Source organism: Chionomys nivalis, chromosome 15 (genome assembly GCF_950005125.1).
Source record: "Chionomys nivalis chromosome 15, mChiNiv1.1, whole genome shotgun sequence".
Classification (NCBI taxonomy): Eukaryota; Metazoa; Chordata; class Mammalia; order Rodentia; family Cricetidae; genus Chionomys; species Chionomys nivalis.
The window spans coordinates 17,353,847-17,370,434 of NC_080100.1; the positions used below are offsets into that span (position 1 = coordinate 17,353,847).

Sequence of the window (16,588 nt, forward strand, 5' to 3'; positions counted from 1 at the left end):
ATTAATTTAATTCACAAAACAGAAAACATTCCATTTTGTGCATTTTCTATTTTAAATAGTCGACTTTGCTTAATTTTTATCATAACAGTCTTTAAGTTTTGAGTATTTCCTTATTCTACAAAGTAATCTCTGTGAAATCTTGTAGTCTCATACATTTAAACCCAATGAATAGTAGATAAAAGAGCTAAACAATCAAATAAAGAGCTAAGCAATCAAATAGATTGTGTTAATATAAGTATATTTTATTTCATTTCCATAAAATAACTGTAAAAGGCAGCTATACAAAACTGTGTGGATAGGTTTCAAAAGCGAAAAGAGTAGCACAACTAATAAAAACGCAGAGACAGATCCTGGTGTTCACCCTGAAGATCAGAGAAGCTAACAGTCAGGCGCTGGTTCTTACCTCCACTTCAGTCCAAAACAGCGATTCTGTCTGCAGGAATCTCAGAGTGAGACTGTGTCTGAGAACTGTCTCATCCCATCTTATATTTATCTCTAGAGCTGGGATTAAAGGTGTGCACCATGACCACCTGGATTCTATGGCAATCTAGTCTAGTTACTGGAATTAAAGGCATGTGTTACCACTGCCTGGTTTATAAGGCTGACTAGTAGGGCTTTTATACTCTCTGATCTTCAGGCAAGCTTTATTTATTAAAATACAAAAACAATGCAGAAAACACCCCCAAAGAAATTGTGTTTCTATCCATAAGATGGAATTGACTAAGACTTGAATGTATTTACCTGACTCCGGGTCCACTGAAAAATATGGCTGCCCTTGCAGTATGCTGTAGACCACTTTAGCACTGTTCCCGTAGTTGGCATCGTCCGCATCAGTGGCAGTCACTTGTATGACAGATGTGCCTGCACCCAACCCCAACCCGAGCAGAGGTAGGTCAATTCTTCTCAATTTTATACTATTTTATAAGCCATTTTCTCACTCACTATTTTCTTCAGTAAAAAGAAATTCTGGATCTATTCTTCACCATACAAGTTTTGAAAATATATGTTGTATTTTTATCACAGAGATTAATAAATTCTAAAGAATTGAAACAAATGCTTAATTGAATATTGTGATGAGGAAAATTCTCACTAAATTCAATGAACATTTAATTTTCTCTTAGCATATGTATTGGTAAATGATAAGGCACAAAGAAAAATTTGAGATGTTTTTAAAGCTCCTGTCTATGTTAATTGTGATTATAAACATATCAAAATATAGAGAAGTCTTGCTATGAAAAAGGAAGCAAACAAACAAGGTGTATTGCAAAATGTAGATGTATCAGGTCAGAAAGCTTGAGAACAAGTATCAGAAATAATCCCGTACATCAGTTAAAAAAAAGAAAGGAAAAGAAAAGAAAAAATGAAGTGAACTATAATTTTTCTTTGTAGAAGATAATTACTAAACAAATATTTACTGTCCATAGTATCAAATATTTACTGGGACTTGTAAATACATAAAATAGTAGGCAATGTATTATTAAACTTGCTCAAAAGTAATCTTATTTCTTGTGTTACCAATTTTATTTCCTACTACAATGAAAATAAGTAAGTCTTTAAATTATAAAACTAAAGACAATCTCCAATCTAATTTTTACACATTTCAAATTTTTTTGTGAAATTATTTGTTTTATTTCCTTTGTTCTTCTTTTGGAAACCATAGGAAATAGACCAAGTGTATTTAGGTTTGGTTACATATGTGGATTATTGAAAGGACACATGCCTGTATAGACTCTTTAACAAGGAATGCTCACCTGTTCTCTTCCATGCTCCTCCACAATAATTAACTTGCAAATCAATGGGACTAATACTCTTTTTTCTAAGCATTTATTTTGGGGGAATCAAAAGGGAGCACGATGATTTCATACAGTGCAGTGTGAACAAAAAGAGTCTTTTAATTAGATGTGGGAATAGTAAAGTCTTTATATGTTAGACTTAAGTTCTGTTTTTTTTTCTCCTTTGAATTCGAATGAGATTGAAAATCCAGTATGCTGTTCAAATATTAAGGCAGTATCCCAAGAAAAATGTCTGTAAACAATCCATAATCTTTCCATAGGATGATTAAAGCAAATTTAGCAGATTGCCAGCAAGTCATTTGTATTAAAAGTTAATCCTCATGGCAAATGGAGGCCATATGCCTTTGGGCCATATATCACAGACACAGTAAGAGAAAAGATGGAAATTAAAACTAGCTAGTCCAAACAAATATTACTAATTGTAAGTGATTTTCCCAACAGGCTACGTAGGGGTACTTGTTGAATCCGTAGACACTGAGCATTTTAAAAATGGCCTAAATTTTTAGCAAAAAATGAAAATTTGCGTTAGTTTCAAAACTAACTACCAAGGAATGCTAGGTTGGATAGGTCTTTTAGACTATAAATTAGACCATATCTAAGATTTATAAAAGATATATTATTTGAAAAAATAATCTATTTTGAATAAATGGAAAAGTACAATTTTTTTACACTAAACCTAAAAATATTTGGTAGAGGAGTATTCTCTTTTTATTTTATTTATTTTTATGTTTATGTGTATGAGAGTTTTGCATGTATATTTTATTTGTCTGATTTCCTGGGAAAGCAGGAAAGAGCATTCAATGTCCTGGGACTGGAGTTACCGACAGTGACAAGCCACTGTATAAGTTCTGAGGATCAAACCTGCTCTCCCCAGACCCAAAACGAGTCCATGCCCTCTATCCATGAGCCATTCTTCCTTTGTTTTAAATGGAAATAAAGACTGAACACATGGTACTAATGTGTTTAGGACTCTGTGTGTGTGTGTGTTTAAAAACAATTAATAGAAAAGAGAACCATGAATTCAAAAAACATCAAAGAGGGTATTTTATGGGACTTTTTAAATAAGAAACTAGAAGCAGAAAGTTACGTAATTATACTATAATCTTAAAAGATAAAAGACTAAAAAAAGAAGTAATGCTACAAGAATTTAAAGTAAACAAAATTATATATAGTTCTGATCAAATTTTCTAGTTATCAAATATTTATCAATCTAATCATATTTATTACATTTTGAATATGAAAGACCTATGAAATTATAAGTAAGATTTAAAATTATTTACAAAATAACATATCAAAAATAACAATTTTTCTAAGAGCTGAAGGATATAACCATAAATCACTTTAATTCAAAATTTATAATTTATTCAGAGATTGTAACTTTAAATACAATTTCATATCCTATGTAAGTTCATAAAAATGCTATTATGTACATTCAAATTAACTTAAAAGCCAGGGAATTATAGATCAATCCAGGAAATTTTAACAGGCTAACATAATAAAACAACATTGAAGAAAATCCATCTACTCATACATTATGTAAGTGCCTTATGATTCAAAAGACTCCTGTCTTTCTGGATAAATCTCTTTAACATTATAAGAATGCAAAGTAGGAGAGATGTTAGAATATCAGTTTCTTCAAATAGGTGAGCTACACAAAATAAAACTTCTTCCCAAACTCTTGATTTCTCTACATACATTAACTATATCATTAAAAAGCACTCAGACTACACTCTCAGTAAAGAGGTAAACTATTTTTGCTAATGGGAGTTTGTTTCATTAAAACATAAATTATTATGATATTATATAAGTGGAGAAAATACTCAAATAATTAATGCTAAATATAAAAACTTTTCTTACATATTTAATCAGTATTACTTCAGCAATATTTCAAGACAATATTCAGCTCTTTTTATAGAATGTAGCTATTATACATTGGTAGAATTAAATGTATTGACACACATAGGAGTAGGAATTAATGAGTGGTGTTGAAAATTGGGGCAACCGTAGAACTGAGGGAATTACTGTCTCCAAATGGCTTATAAAAGGCAAATAGATGAAAATACACACAGACAGCAAACACTGTGACTCTTAACATGTTTATACAGGTTATTTGATCTTCATTCAGTTGTTAAATTCTTCTGAATTCCTAATTAACAGATGGATCTCAAAGTTCTATTTCTCATATTTATAGAATGAGGCTGCTTTGGTGATTCACTGAGACAGTTACGTGGAAGCAGTTTGTCAAATGCAACCGTTCTCTAAGAACTGGTGACACAGAGAATCGTCCCCCTTCAGGCAGCAATGCATTCTGCAGGACAGCTAGTCTAAACAACAGAGCAGGTATTGATTCCTGTGGACTCAAACATCTGCACTCAGTAAATTATAATCAGAGGAGACATTGCTATATTAACAATTGGAACGGAGTTGTTTGACTAAGTTTCAAGATATAGCTCTAATTTTGATAGGACACAATAACCACGTGGCTGTAAATTTCATAGTAAAAATATACAAGAGCAAACATGGGTTAGTAGTTACCTACCTACTCCAGACATCTCAGGAACAGTGGCAGTGTACAAATCTTTTGTGAATTTTGGCTCATTGTCATTGATATCATGGATTTTAATGATAAATTCAGATTCCGGCTCCACTTGCCGCCCAGTCTTCCTGTCTATAGCCTTGGCACGAAGAATGTACAGGGATTTTTCTTCTCTGTCTAACTTCTTTGCAGCATGAATGTCTCCTGTGTTTTCATCTATAACGAACAGATTGCCAGCCCCATCGCCTGTCAAGATGTATTTTAAATTTCCATCTCCTTTATCTTGGTCAGTGTGAAGCTTCAAAGAGTAGAGAAGAAAAATTCCATAAATATATGGGTGGTCATTACAGTGAAAACAATGTGATATGCACTAATTTCTCCCCATATCATATTATGTCAATCGTGATCTGAATAAGTATCTCATATCAAAGGGAAAGTAAACATCTCAGATTTTGTTATTCTTAAAATATTACACAATATAGTCACCATGATTGGATGAACTTTTACTATAAATAGTACTTAAATTCTTTCAAAACATAGTAGTTAAAATATACTTTTGAGAAGAATATTACCAAAATGTGAACCTCTATTTACTACAAGAGAGAAAAATATATTCTTGTCCATTTTGTGCTTCAAATATCAATCTGAGTTATATTTTAAGCAAATAAACTAAAAAATATGCCATGAAGCACTTATAATTTATTCTGCTGATCACTGTATAATTAATTCTTTAGTTTTTAGCTAGTGTTATCCTTTGGTGGCATAAGCCTGTGTATGTCTCTATATTTATGGAATTCAGTCAGAAAAATGAACAACTTTAAATGTTAAATCATTTGCAGTATGACTTTAAAAAGGTGCTTTTCCACTATCACGTTCTCATATGTGAGAAAAGATCTTCATTTTAAATTGTATAAACTTCAAGCAATACAAAACAAGTAGTGATATCTTTTTTGCTAAGTCATATCTTAAAGAAAAAAAAAGATTGGTTCTAACTAATGTTTATTGGGTAAAGATAACTTCTTAGTAAAAGCAATCTCATGGCTGAAGTTGAAAATTACCTGTAAAACAATGCCTATTTGAACCTTGGATGAATCCAAGATACCACAATAATGTGGATAGATTAAAAATAACAATTATGAATATATAGATAATCAACTTCTGAGAATTTAAATTAAGTGGACTGAATAATAACACCCTTTCTGAATTGAATGAAACCTTAGTTTAGGCAACAATTTTGGTTAATATGTTAGATGGAAATAATTTTATCTTTCTATATTGGTATAACATCATGATTTAACAAGTTTTTGGTGTTGAATGATTAAATAAAAATATTTTATGAATTGACCCCTCACAATTTATTTTTCAGCGGTGAAACATAGAGAAGAGAGTGGATGTAAGATTATATGATATTGACCCCAGGGTACAACTTCAGTTTGGCAGAGGCATAAGCAGTGATATGCTATACATAATGAGAACAATAAATCTAAATATGGTTTGTTTAAATTGCAAAGGAGCACATTTCAAATATAATGGGAGTCTGAACTGGCCCCACCCCTCCATGTTATTTTCCCACATAGAGCTCAGAAGCCTTCCTCTACCCTGACTAACATCTTCTGAGTCTAATTCTTTGTATTTTCCATTTAAATTCTTTCTTACTAAAACTATGCATAGATCCATATTTGATCTTTTTCTTCGCTTTTTCTTTAACCCCCATCAAAATAATCACCACATGTGACAACTTATTTCTTCTTTGAAATCTCTTATATCATCCATCTCTGCTCTTTGACTAATACCAGATTTTGTTTCTTCCATCATATTTTGTCTCGTATAGATCAGCAACTCAAGATGATATTGCTTCCACTCTTGTCCCACAGCAAATATTATTTTTCATACTAGAGAAAATTATTTTCCTCCCTTATGAATACAGTCATGTGAGAAATGTCCAAACAGACAGTATTTAAGGTAAATAACATAGCCCAAAAACCAGAGTTAGTCACATAAAAATTTCTGTGTTAAAATGGGTGAGTGCATATTTTTCATTTTTAATTAGTTTAATAATGTAACTTTATTATATTAAATTGCATAGTATTAATTTTAAAAGAAATATTTACTTCTGCTCTCCTACTAAGTGCCTGATGGGTTTACTTTTTCACATATAACATTAATAATCCATCCTTCACTTGTAAGTGTTTCATTATTACTTTTGACTTTCTTAAGCATATGCACAAAGTGGGTTGTTTTCCCTGAACACTTCTACCTACTTTCATATGGAATTTTGCATGCTTCTTTTCCTGTTTAATATTCCTGCATCTCTTCTGGGTTGTCCTCTTCTTAATAGCTGTCCTTTTTATATTTTTCCCTAAGAGCACTTTTGAAATTGAGTAGGTTAGGACTGATGAAGAGGCATAGTAACTATAACACAAGACACTTTCTATCACTGTACGAACCATGTCTAGTAACTTTTTAATGCTCCAAACTATCTAACATGTGTTCAGGAAAGACTGATATATGTTTATGATTACTCAAAATACATTTATTGAAGTACTGATACTCTTTACTTTTAAAAGTGCATTTTTCAAATACATACAGGAATTTCATCTATTAGTACTTATTAGTAAAATTAGATCAATAAATAAAGCTACTTTTAAATTTAAATATCATTTCAGAAATAGTTGCATATATTTAATTACTTAAATGAAAATATTTTGAAAATATTGATGATAAGTACGTCTAATCATATAATCATTACATCCAATGATCTTGTAAAAAACTTTTGTAAACAGAAATATTACAGAAAGGGTGAGAAGGCCAGATAAAGGAAAATATAGGTCAATCATTCTTTAATGTGCTAAAAATTGTATAATTAACTTAAGTTCACTTTGTTTATTTGATTATGTTATTATGTTGATTCAGTACTCTGTCATAATTAGGATTTAGATTTTTAGACTTAGATGTAAATCATCAATCAATTATTTTAATAGGATATATAGTATAAAATGTACATATATTATACATTTATATACAATATATGTATACAATATAATATATAGTATAATATATGATATAAAATAATATAATATATTAATCACCTCTCATAAAATACTGCTAAGAGGTACATACTCCAGTAGCAATCCTTTAAGTTATATTTTTTTCTCCTTTTTCAGCAATCTAAATTTTCACGAATAAATAATAAATTTACTCATTTCTATAATAGAGGAAAAAAGTAATGAGGAAACATGCAATGTAAATAAGATATTTTCCTGCATATTTTCTCAACTATTCTCTCTGTCTCTGTCTCTCTCTCTATTTCTCCCTTTTTGAGACAGGATTTCTCAATGTAGCATATGCTGTCATGATACTTGTTCTGGTCTCAAACTCACAAAGATCTGCCTGCTGTGTCTCTTGAGTGCTGGGATTAATGTCAGAATAAAAGACCCAGAAAGACAATTATCACATTTACTCACTCATAAGTGGTTTATAAATATTAAGCAAAGAAAACCAACCCACAAATCACAATCCCAGAGAACCTAGACAACAATGAGGACCCTAAGAGAGAAATACATAGATCTAATCTACATGGGTAATAGAAAAAGACAAAATCTCCTGAGTAAATTGGGAGCATGGGGACCTTGGGAGAGGGTTGAATGTGAGGGGAAAGGCAGGGAGAGGAGCAGAAAAATAATTTCCTGATGACAATAAATCAACCTTGTCAACCTAGGATAACAAATCTTGAACATAGAGCAGAATTTCTATATGCTACTTTTCAGTGCCTTGCTAAGTTCTTTTCACGTTTATGTTTGTATTATATTTTTTATTCTGTGATGCTTTTATTATTTTGAGTATCTTGTTATAAGATTGGGGAAATGTTCTCTATATTTGAAAGTGATTTTGTAGGATTTATATAACAATTTTGTTATGTATTGTAGAATTTTATAAGAACATGTTAACAATTCACAGCTTTTCTATGTGATTAAGTTACAGCTGGATATTCTATTTTTCAGTTAGAGTTTTTATTTGTGTCGATCTAGCAGCATATCCATTTTATCTAACTTGTTAACAAACAGTTGTTGATAAAAAATATATGCACCACCTCTGCCCAGTGATTTTTTACTTTTATAATGTGTTTTCCCTAAGAAAAGAAACAAACATAAAATCAGTGGAAACATGTTCAACAAAAACAATCAGTTTAAAATCCTCTTGAATAATTTTTTTTATCTATTCTTCCCCATGATGTCCACCTTGCTTAAAACAATTATACAAAGAAAATACACGCAGACATTTCTAAAGTTAAAAAAGAGGCTTTTATAGTAAAAATAGCTATTATTTTAACACTGGAATCTGAGGCAGGAGATTCATGTGTTTAAGATCATTTTAGAGTAACTAGTGAAAACTTTTCAATGAGATCACACAACTTAAATGAAATTTTAAATATTATTTAATAAACATCTTAAATTTTAATATTTCTTAGTTAATTTTATTAATTAACCATGCAAAATACTATACATAATTATTTTTCCCCCGAGACAAGGTTTCTCTGTAGCTTTGGAGCTTGTCTTGGAACTAGCTCTTGTAGACCAGGCTGGCCTCAAACTCACAAAGATCTACCTGCCTCTGCCTCCTGAGTGCTGTAATCAAAGGCGTGTACCACCACCACCTGGCAACATAAAATTTAGAACATGCAGATTAATGAAGCAAACTGTGTTGTACCCAGATAACAAACCTCAGAGAAACCACCAGGAACCAGGGAAGACCAGACTGCAAAAGCAAGGTTTAATCTCAAGCCAGCTCAGAACCCTGTCTCCAATAGTTTATATGAACATATATCATATACATCACTATTGGAAAGGGTGATTAGACATCTGCCTACCAAGAATGAGTCCTTTTGTTAGACGTTTTCCTTACATTCAAACATATAACAAAACTTCTCTTTTGAACGTACAATAAAGCCTTCAACAGAACTCAAACACAGTTATTCTTGATCAAATAGTTCATTACTCAATAACAGAAACAGCTATTGATTCCTGTCCACAAAATGCATTTATCTAATATTTTTCATCATCCTGAAGCATATATTTCATGCCATAACAACTTGCCCACGTCCTACAAGATATTAACCAATAGGCATTATTTTTTGAAGAAGAAAACATTCCAATTTTTTCTTAAATCCATCTACTTTATAAAAATTAATGGTAGATCTATTGTGAAAATATCAATATATAAATGAACTCACATACAGGGAAATGGTTAAAAAATAATTATGTAACATAAATACTGTAATAAATTTTATGAAAATAATTATCTCAATTATAAACTGATTAACCTCTTTTAATCGAAGAGGAGATTCCAAAATAAAATACACATAAAAATGAACAATATTAGAACCATAAACTACAGCTTCATTCCTGTCATAACATATGAGATAGAAATACAGAAAATTATTATCCAAACCATACAAATTAGTTCCTAGTCATATGTCGCCCTTGGCAGATGATCCACAAAACCGTGGAACTAATAAAAACTATTCATAGTACAGAAAACTAAGTCCAAGGAGTGTGTTGAAAAAAGTACATGGGAACTCTCTCTCTTTTCAGTTCTTTTCTCTTGAAAATCTTAAACTGTTCTAAAATTAACGTATACTAATTACAGACAAATTATAAAACATTACAAAAACCATCTGTCTAGAGAAAGTGAAAAATAAGCCACAAGGTGAAATTGTTTTGAAATTTTTAAATAGTTTATACTAACAGTTTTTGAAATCATTCTGTAAGTAATTCAACCAGTCCAAAATCAGGAGCAAATAATAAGGTATTTTACAGTAGAAGCTTGGAGAATCAATACGTAATCAAGGAGTACTCAACTGCTTGATCCTTTAGCAAAATGTATGTGGAAAGATTTCTGGATAAGACTGCACTGTAGAGCAGGGAATTTGGACTGCTCTTCAGTATCGAGAGGGAGGGGGAGTGGACTAGTGGGGATAGGGGGAGGGGAGCGGGGGGAGGGGGCAATATGTGGGAGGAGGGGGAGGGAAATGGGAAACGGGGAGCAGTTGGAAATTTTAAGTAAAAAAGAATAAAAAAAAAGACTACACATATTGTTTCAAATAGATTAAGTTAAAAGGAATAATATAAGCAAATAGAAGTATGAAATATAGTAATTTAAATTATTACTTTTTCACATATTTGAAAAACATTTGGGCAACAAAAGAGGGCCCTAAGAGACATACATGGATCTTATCTTCATGGGATGTAGAAAAAGAAAAGATCTCCTGAGTAAATTGAAAGCATGAGGACCTTGGGAGACGGTTGAAGGGGAGGGGAGTGAAGAAAAATATATAGCTTAATAAAAAAAATTAAAAAAGAAAATCATTTTGGAAAAAATAATAGCAACTTTTATATATGGAGGTTTATCACAGAGCCATAATAGCAAATTATATATGATTAGAGCAGAAAAACAGATATGTTAACCACTAGAATAAAGCAAAGATCCTTGAAAAGTTCCAATATTGTATAGCCACTTTTTTATATTTAAAAATGTAAAAAACCCACACAACACAATTTGGAGATTAAAAAGATTCTTCAACAAGTGGTGCCCTGAAAGATTTCCTCATGCGGAAGAATGATGTTATATCTGTATTTCTCGCACTGTGTAGTAATCAATTAAAAATTAATGAAAGACCTTAATTTAAAACTTGAATATCCGAGATAGCTAGAAGAAAACAGAACACTAATATCTATCATAATACAGGAAATATATTTTATCTTAAATAAATCCTATAGTTATTTAAATATATATTCATATATATATGTATATATATATATTGCCTGTGTTTAAATATATAAATATAGTATTATATAGCAGTTGGGCCAATCAACAATAGAAACGGAGGGAAAAATAAACAGAAAAAAATAATTTTCACAGCCATGAAGGTGGTGAGAAGGCATATATATGTATGTACACATATATTCTTATATTCCATATAAGAATAAAGGAACTTTAATACAACCCACTAAATATCCAAAATTGCAATTCATAATGGGACTTGTAAAGAGAAAGTGTTCTAATTCAAACAAGCCATCAAAGATTAAAAATTGTCAAGTTTTTATTTTTACTTCCAAAAGTGCAGTGAAAAATGAATATTAATAGTCTTGGAATGCATGATAGAGAGGTGAATCCTGGTGAATGTATGAATTTGTTTTTAAATTGTACCAAACATATTTCATATTTAATCAAACACATTTCTGACAAGATTGGGAGAATGGTGTGGGTTGAGTAGGGAGAGCAGAAGGGGAAGACAAGGGGGAAGGGAAGGGAGAAGGAGAACTTGAGGGAATGGAATAGTCGAGATGCAGGAAGGACAGAGATGAGAGCAAAGAAAGAGATATATTTATTAAGGGAGACATTATGGGGCTAGCAAGAAACCTGGCACTAGATAAATTCCCAGGAATCCTCAAGAATGGCCCCAGATAAGACCCTAAGCAATAGAGGAGAGGGTTCCCGAACTGGCCTTGCCCTGTAGCATATCTTAAATGCCACTATATAACCTTCATCAAGCAGCTGGTGGAAACAGAGCTAAAGACTCACATCGGAGCACTGGACCGAGCTTTCAACATCCTGTAGAAGAGTGGGACGAGTGAGACCGTGATCAAAGAGGTCAACACCATGATGGGTACATCAATGGAAACAGTTTACCTGAGCTAATGGGAGCTCATCAACTCCAGCCACAGAGGGAAGGTTAGGGAAGATAATTGTCTGTGTTGGACCCATATGGGCTTCAACAGCCCCACTATCACACTGATGATTATCTCGAATATCACCATAGAATCTTCATCCAGCGAGGGATGGAGATAAAGACAGAGACCCTCATCAGAAGAACAGACTGAGCTCCCAAGGTCCAGTTGAAAAGCAGAAGGAGGGAGAAGACAAGCAAAGAAGTCAGGACCGTGAGGGGTTGGTCCACCAACTGAGGCAGTGTGCCTGTTCTAATGGGAGCTCACCAAATCCAGCTGGACCGGATCTGAATGAGTACGTGATCAAACCGGACTCTCTGATTGTGGCTGACAATGGGGGCTGACTGAGAAGCCATTGATAAGGGCACTGGGACGTGTTTTTACGGCATGTTCTGGCTTTTTGGGACCCTAGTCTATATGGATGCACAGCTTCTTAGGCCTGGATGTAGGGGGAAGGGCCTTGGACTTCCCACAGGGCAGGATTCCCTGTCCTCTCTCAAGCAGGGTGGGAGAGGGAGGAGGGAATGTGGAGGAGTGGGTGGCGATTGGGAGGAGGGAAGGAAGTGTAAATAGTTGAATTGAAAAATTAAAAAAAAAAGAAACTGTGGTATTCATGCAAAAATACTTGTGGCATTCCTGTAAAATAGGTATTTTATAAATATATTTCTTAATTTTTAGTCATTTGTATTTTGAGGAAAATGTATTTCACCTTCATTTCTAATACTTCAAAATGAATTGTCATGTAAAGCACTTTGGCCCTTAATCAAACACTGGTCATATACTAAGAATGAAAAAATATAGAGTAGCCGGGCGGTGGTGGCGCACGCCTTTAATCCCAGCACTTGGGAGGCAGAGGCAGGCGGATCTCTGTGAGTTCGAGACCAGCCTGGTCTACAAGAGCTAGTTCCAGGACAGGCTCCAAAACCACAGAGAAACCCTGTCTCGAAAAAGAAAAAAAAAAAAAAAAAAAAAAAAAAAAAAAAAAAAAAGAAAGAAAGAAAAAAGAAAAAAATATAGAGTTAACCAATGAGTATGTTTACTGGGGTTACACACAGCAGCATCGAAAGATGGTTGCTTAAGAAACACATGTGATTCAAGCACCTACCTTGCAAAAGCTTATACTATCATGAGTGACATTTTATCTCTGGAGCTACACGTACACTGTTTCTGTTAATGTAATCTTGGGTAGGAATTTTGTGACTCCTTTTTTCAGAAGCTTCTCCAACCCTTTAAGTTTCCTTTACCTTTGAGTATTAGGTGCTCTATCCCTTTCTTCGGGAAGGAGCATTTCAATTAAGAAGACTCTAAGAAAGACATACATAGATGTAATATACTTGGGAAGGAGAAAAAGACAGGTTCTACTGAGTAATTTGGAAGCATGAAGACCATTGGAGAGGGTATAAGGGAAGAGGATGGGGGAAGATAAAAATATATAGCTCAATAAAAACAATTTTTAAAAAAGATACAAAGACTTTTATTTATACTTGTGCCAGAGAGAATTCTCAGCACAGCAAGGAATGTCTGAAATCCTTCATTGAATTTCAAACCCCTCTCTTATTCACTTTATTCAGGATTGTTTGAGTAACTAAAGTTAAGCATGATCTTAATACTTCATAAGCTGTCAGATTAATTCATATCTTGTTTATAAAAATGCAATTAGTTTAATTTATTACTATTGGGAATGGTTGTAGATTTTTTTTTCATAAAAATTTTTTGGGAGATTAAAAACTGACACTTAGAGATGGCAACAAATTACTTATTTATTTGATTGTTTGTTTATTTTCTGCCAAATAAGATTCTCCATATCAACACTCCTCAAAGAGGAGTTTATAGCAAAATTTCCCCTCATTCTTTAGCCTCATTAAACAATGAGTTCCTTTGTACTCACAGAGCAGGTTGAGGATGGGAGGAGGGGAGGAAGTGGAAACAGGGATAGAAATGCAAAATTTATAAAAGATAGGTTTTTAAAAATAAGGTAAAAAAGAAATAAGAAAACTAATAATTAAAAAATGTGTGCTGTTTGGCTGAAATGGATATTGTAACTGAAAGTCAAGAGCAAATGTCTCCTGAAGCCTAAGGTGTTTAGTTAATGAGTTTACACATTCCAAGAAATAACAGCTAGGATACAGCCTTTAGTTAATAATTGGGAAAGTTGAGGTTTGTTCTGACTTAAAAAATGTGATTAATGATAATTTGTTGGTTATATGACTTTTATATCATGCATAATTTAGATAATTATTATATATGAACAGGGTACGATATTTACCCATTGCACAGGGGTATTTTGTTATATTTTACACTCAAACATATTTAAAAAGGTTTTGAAATCTGCTAGTCCTGTGTGATGGAGAAGACAATGAATTACAGAATGCCAGGAATTAAGCAGTATATCACAGCTAAGCTTAAACAAATTACAACGGTGGCAGATTTGTCTAAAACTAGCTCCCTTTTAGACGGTCTTCTGAGTCAGCAAACCCAATTCCTCTTAGCAGACTGAAATATGAATTCGAGTGAAATAGAGCAGGAGAAACCAATAAAATATTTAAAGAGGTGGTGGTGTAAGCAGTCCAAGAAACCTCTCAACACAGCTGCTCGGTGACATCCGAATTAGCGATGACAAAAGCCAACACAGACTGTAACTTTGTCGCTAATCTATCTTTGTGCCTTAGCAGGGACCACTGGATTCTTCTATACCAGCAGGTTTCAAAGGCTTTTTATTTATTTTTTATTACAGATTACTAAAAAGGCAATTGCTAAGACTAGTAGAATTTCTAATCACCTTATAGCATTTGATATATACTGACAATATAGATTGTGCCTTGACTAATGAAAGGGAAACCCTTGAATGAGGGAAAGCAATACAGGGAGGGTGACTATAATTTACCACTCTAAAAACCAGTATTCTGGACATCATTATGAGTCTTCTGTCAAACACATATCCATTAGCAGGTTATTTCTTGTTTCAGTTTTCAAAAACTTAAGGTAAACCATTTTATTATTTCTTGCTTTATCATTTTGTGGCACAAACTCATTTTAGCCTGGCCTAGATCCTCAAAGACTTCTTGATCTTTGATGTGAACCCCAGATGGGAAATATGTTAATATTTGGTCATCAAAATAAACATTTGGAGATTTAAGGCTGTGTAATTAAGGAAATGATAATTGAAGTAGATAAGAGATATTTATGTAATCATGAAAGTGACGTTATCACCATGGAAAGAGAGAAATGTTTGCATGTTTGTACATTCTGGTAGAATATCTTTTCTCTCAGTAAGGTAAATTTCGCATAATAAAAAGTAATGTATAATATTCTAATTAGATGCCATAAAAACTAACAAGCAAACAATAAGTAAAAACCAGTTCCTATTGGAAATGAAAATTTAAAATGTCTTTCAGTGTCACTACATAGAGGCTCCAGAAAAAAATCAAAAGCAAAAAGTCTAAAATCTGATAATTTATCAAATGTTTCTAGAAATCCCTATAATGATAGGGAAAATTATTTGCAAATTTATTTGCTAAACGTCTCCAAAAGTGAATCAGGACATCATACTCTCTGAGCTCTACTGGTACTCTTCAGGTTCTAAATCCACTGTTGGTACTACTCACAATTTTCCATCAACATTGTAAAATACAAAATAGATACAATTGGAAAAATACATTAATTTTCAGAAGACGAAGGGACAGTAGAAATTGTGCACTTATGCTATTGATAAATGATGACTGCTTGGTGAGCAAGAGTCAGTGTACTTTGGTGGCATGTTTCCCGAAGGGCTACTCACATTCTAGCATGTGGTCCTGCACGTCTGCAATACTGGAAGTACTAAGCATACTGAGTTAAAAGACAGAGTGCTTGTGTTCCCGCTGCTTTGTCCTGCTGCTTTTTAAAGTATAAGAGACCACTCCCCAGTGGGCTGGTATCTTAAAGGCTATTGGCTGAAGGAGCAGAAGTAGCTACCGCAGCAATTAGGAAAACACTTGCAGAAGTGTCTCTCACTTGGTGTAATAGAAACCACACTAATGTATCTTGGAAATGTATGCCAGTGATCTTTCAGTCCAGAAGCGAGACGGGGAGATTAGACAACCAATGAAAAACATTTATGAACTCTTCTAGGTAAGAACAGATATATCATAACAATCTTAATGCATACGAGGCAAGTATGCTTATATTTCTGGTACTTTAATCAAATATCACATATTTTGGATTGCTTTTACTAAACTTTTACTAAAAAATTTTTAAGAATATTGATTGCTTTGGGCATTTTTTAAAAAGTGACTGCTCTTTTGCTTGAATAGTATGGTTTTCAATGTTGTATTTGTATGCTTGTTTTTCTGTGTTTATGCGGGTTTCCTGTGCTTTTTCTTCCTTTAATTCTGTACTTTTTGATTTTTGTTTTTAATTATTTGTTTTTTTTTATTTAAAGAAAGATTGGGGCAAGTTGAATGTGTGTAGCGAAGGAAAGGATTTCAAGGAGATATGGGATGTGAAATCTTGACTATAATAATAAATTGTGTGGAAAATTTATTTTCAATTAA

The 16,588-nt window shown here is 32.8% G+C and overlaps 1 protein-coding gene across 1 annotated transcript in view; it reads right to left on the reverse strand.

The window, feature by feature from the left end:
• Cdh9 (cadherin 9) overlaps positions 1 to 16,588 on the reverse strand; it is a 99,347-nt gene that overhangs the window by 26,565 nt on the left and 56,194 nt on the right. Inside the window, exons 3-4 of the mRNA XM_057789768.1 lie at positions 4,333 to 4,627; positions 742 to 861 (exon numbers count right to left, since the gene is read on the reverse strand). Of these exons, the coding sequence (XP_057645751.1) occupies positions 742 to 861; positions 4,333 to 4,627 (415 nt within the window). The remainder of the gene's footprint in view (positions 1 to 741; positions 862 to 4,332; positions 4,628 to 16,588) is intronic.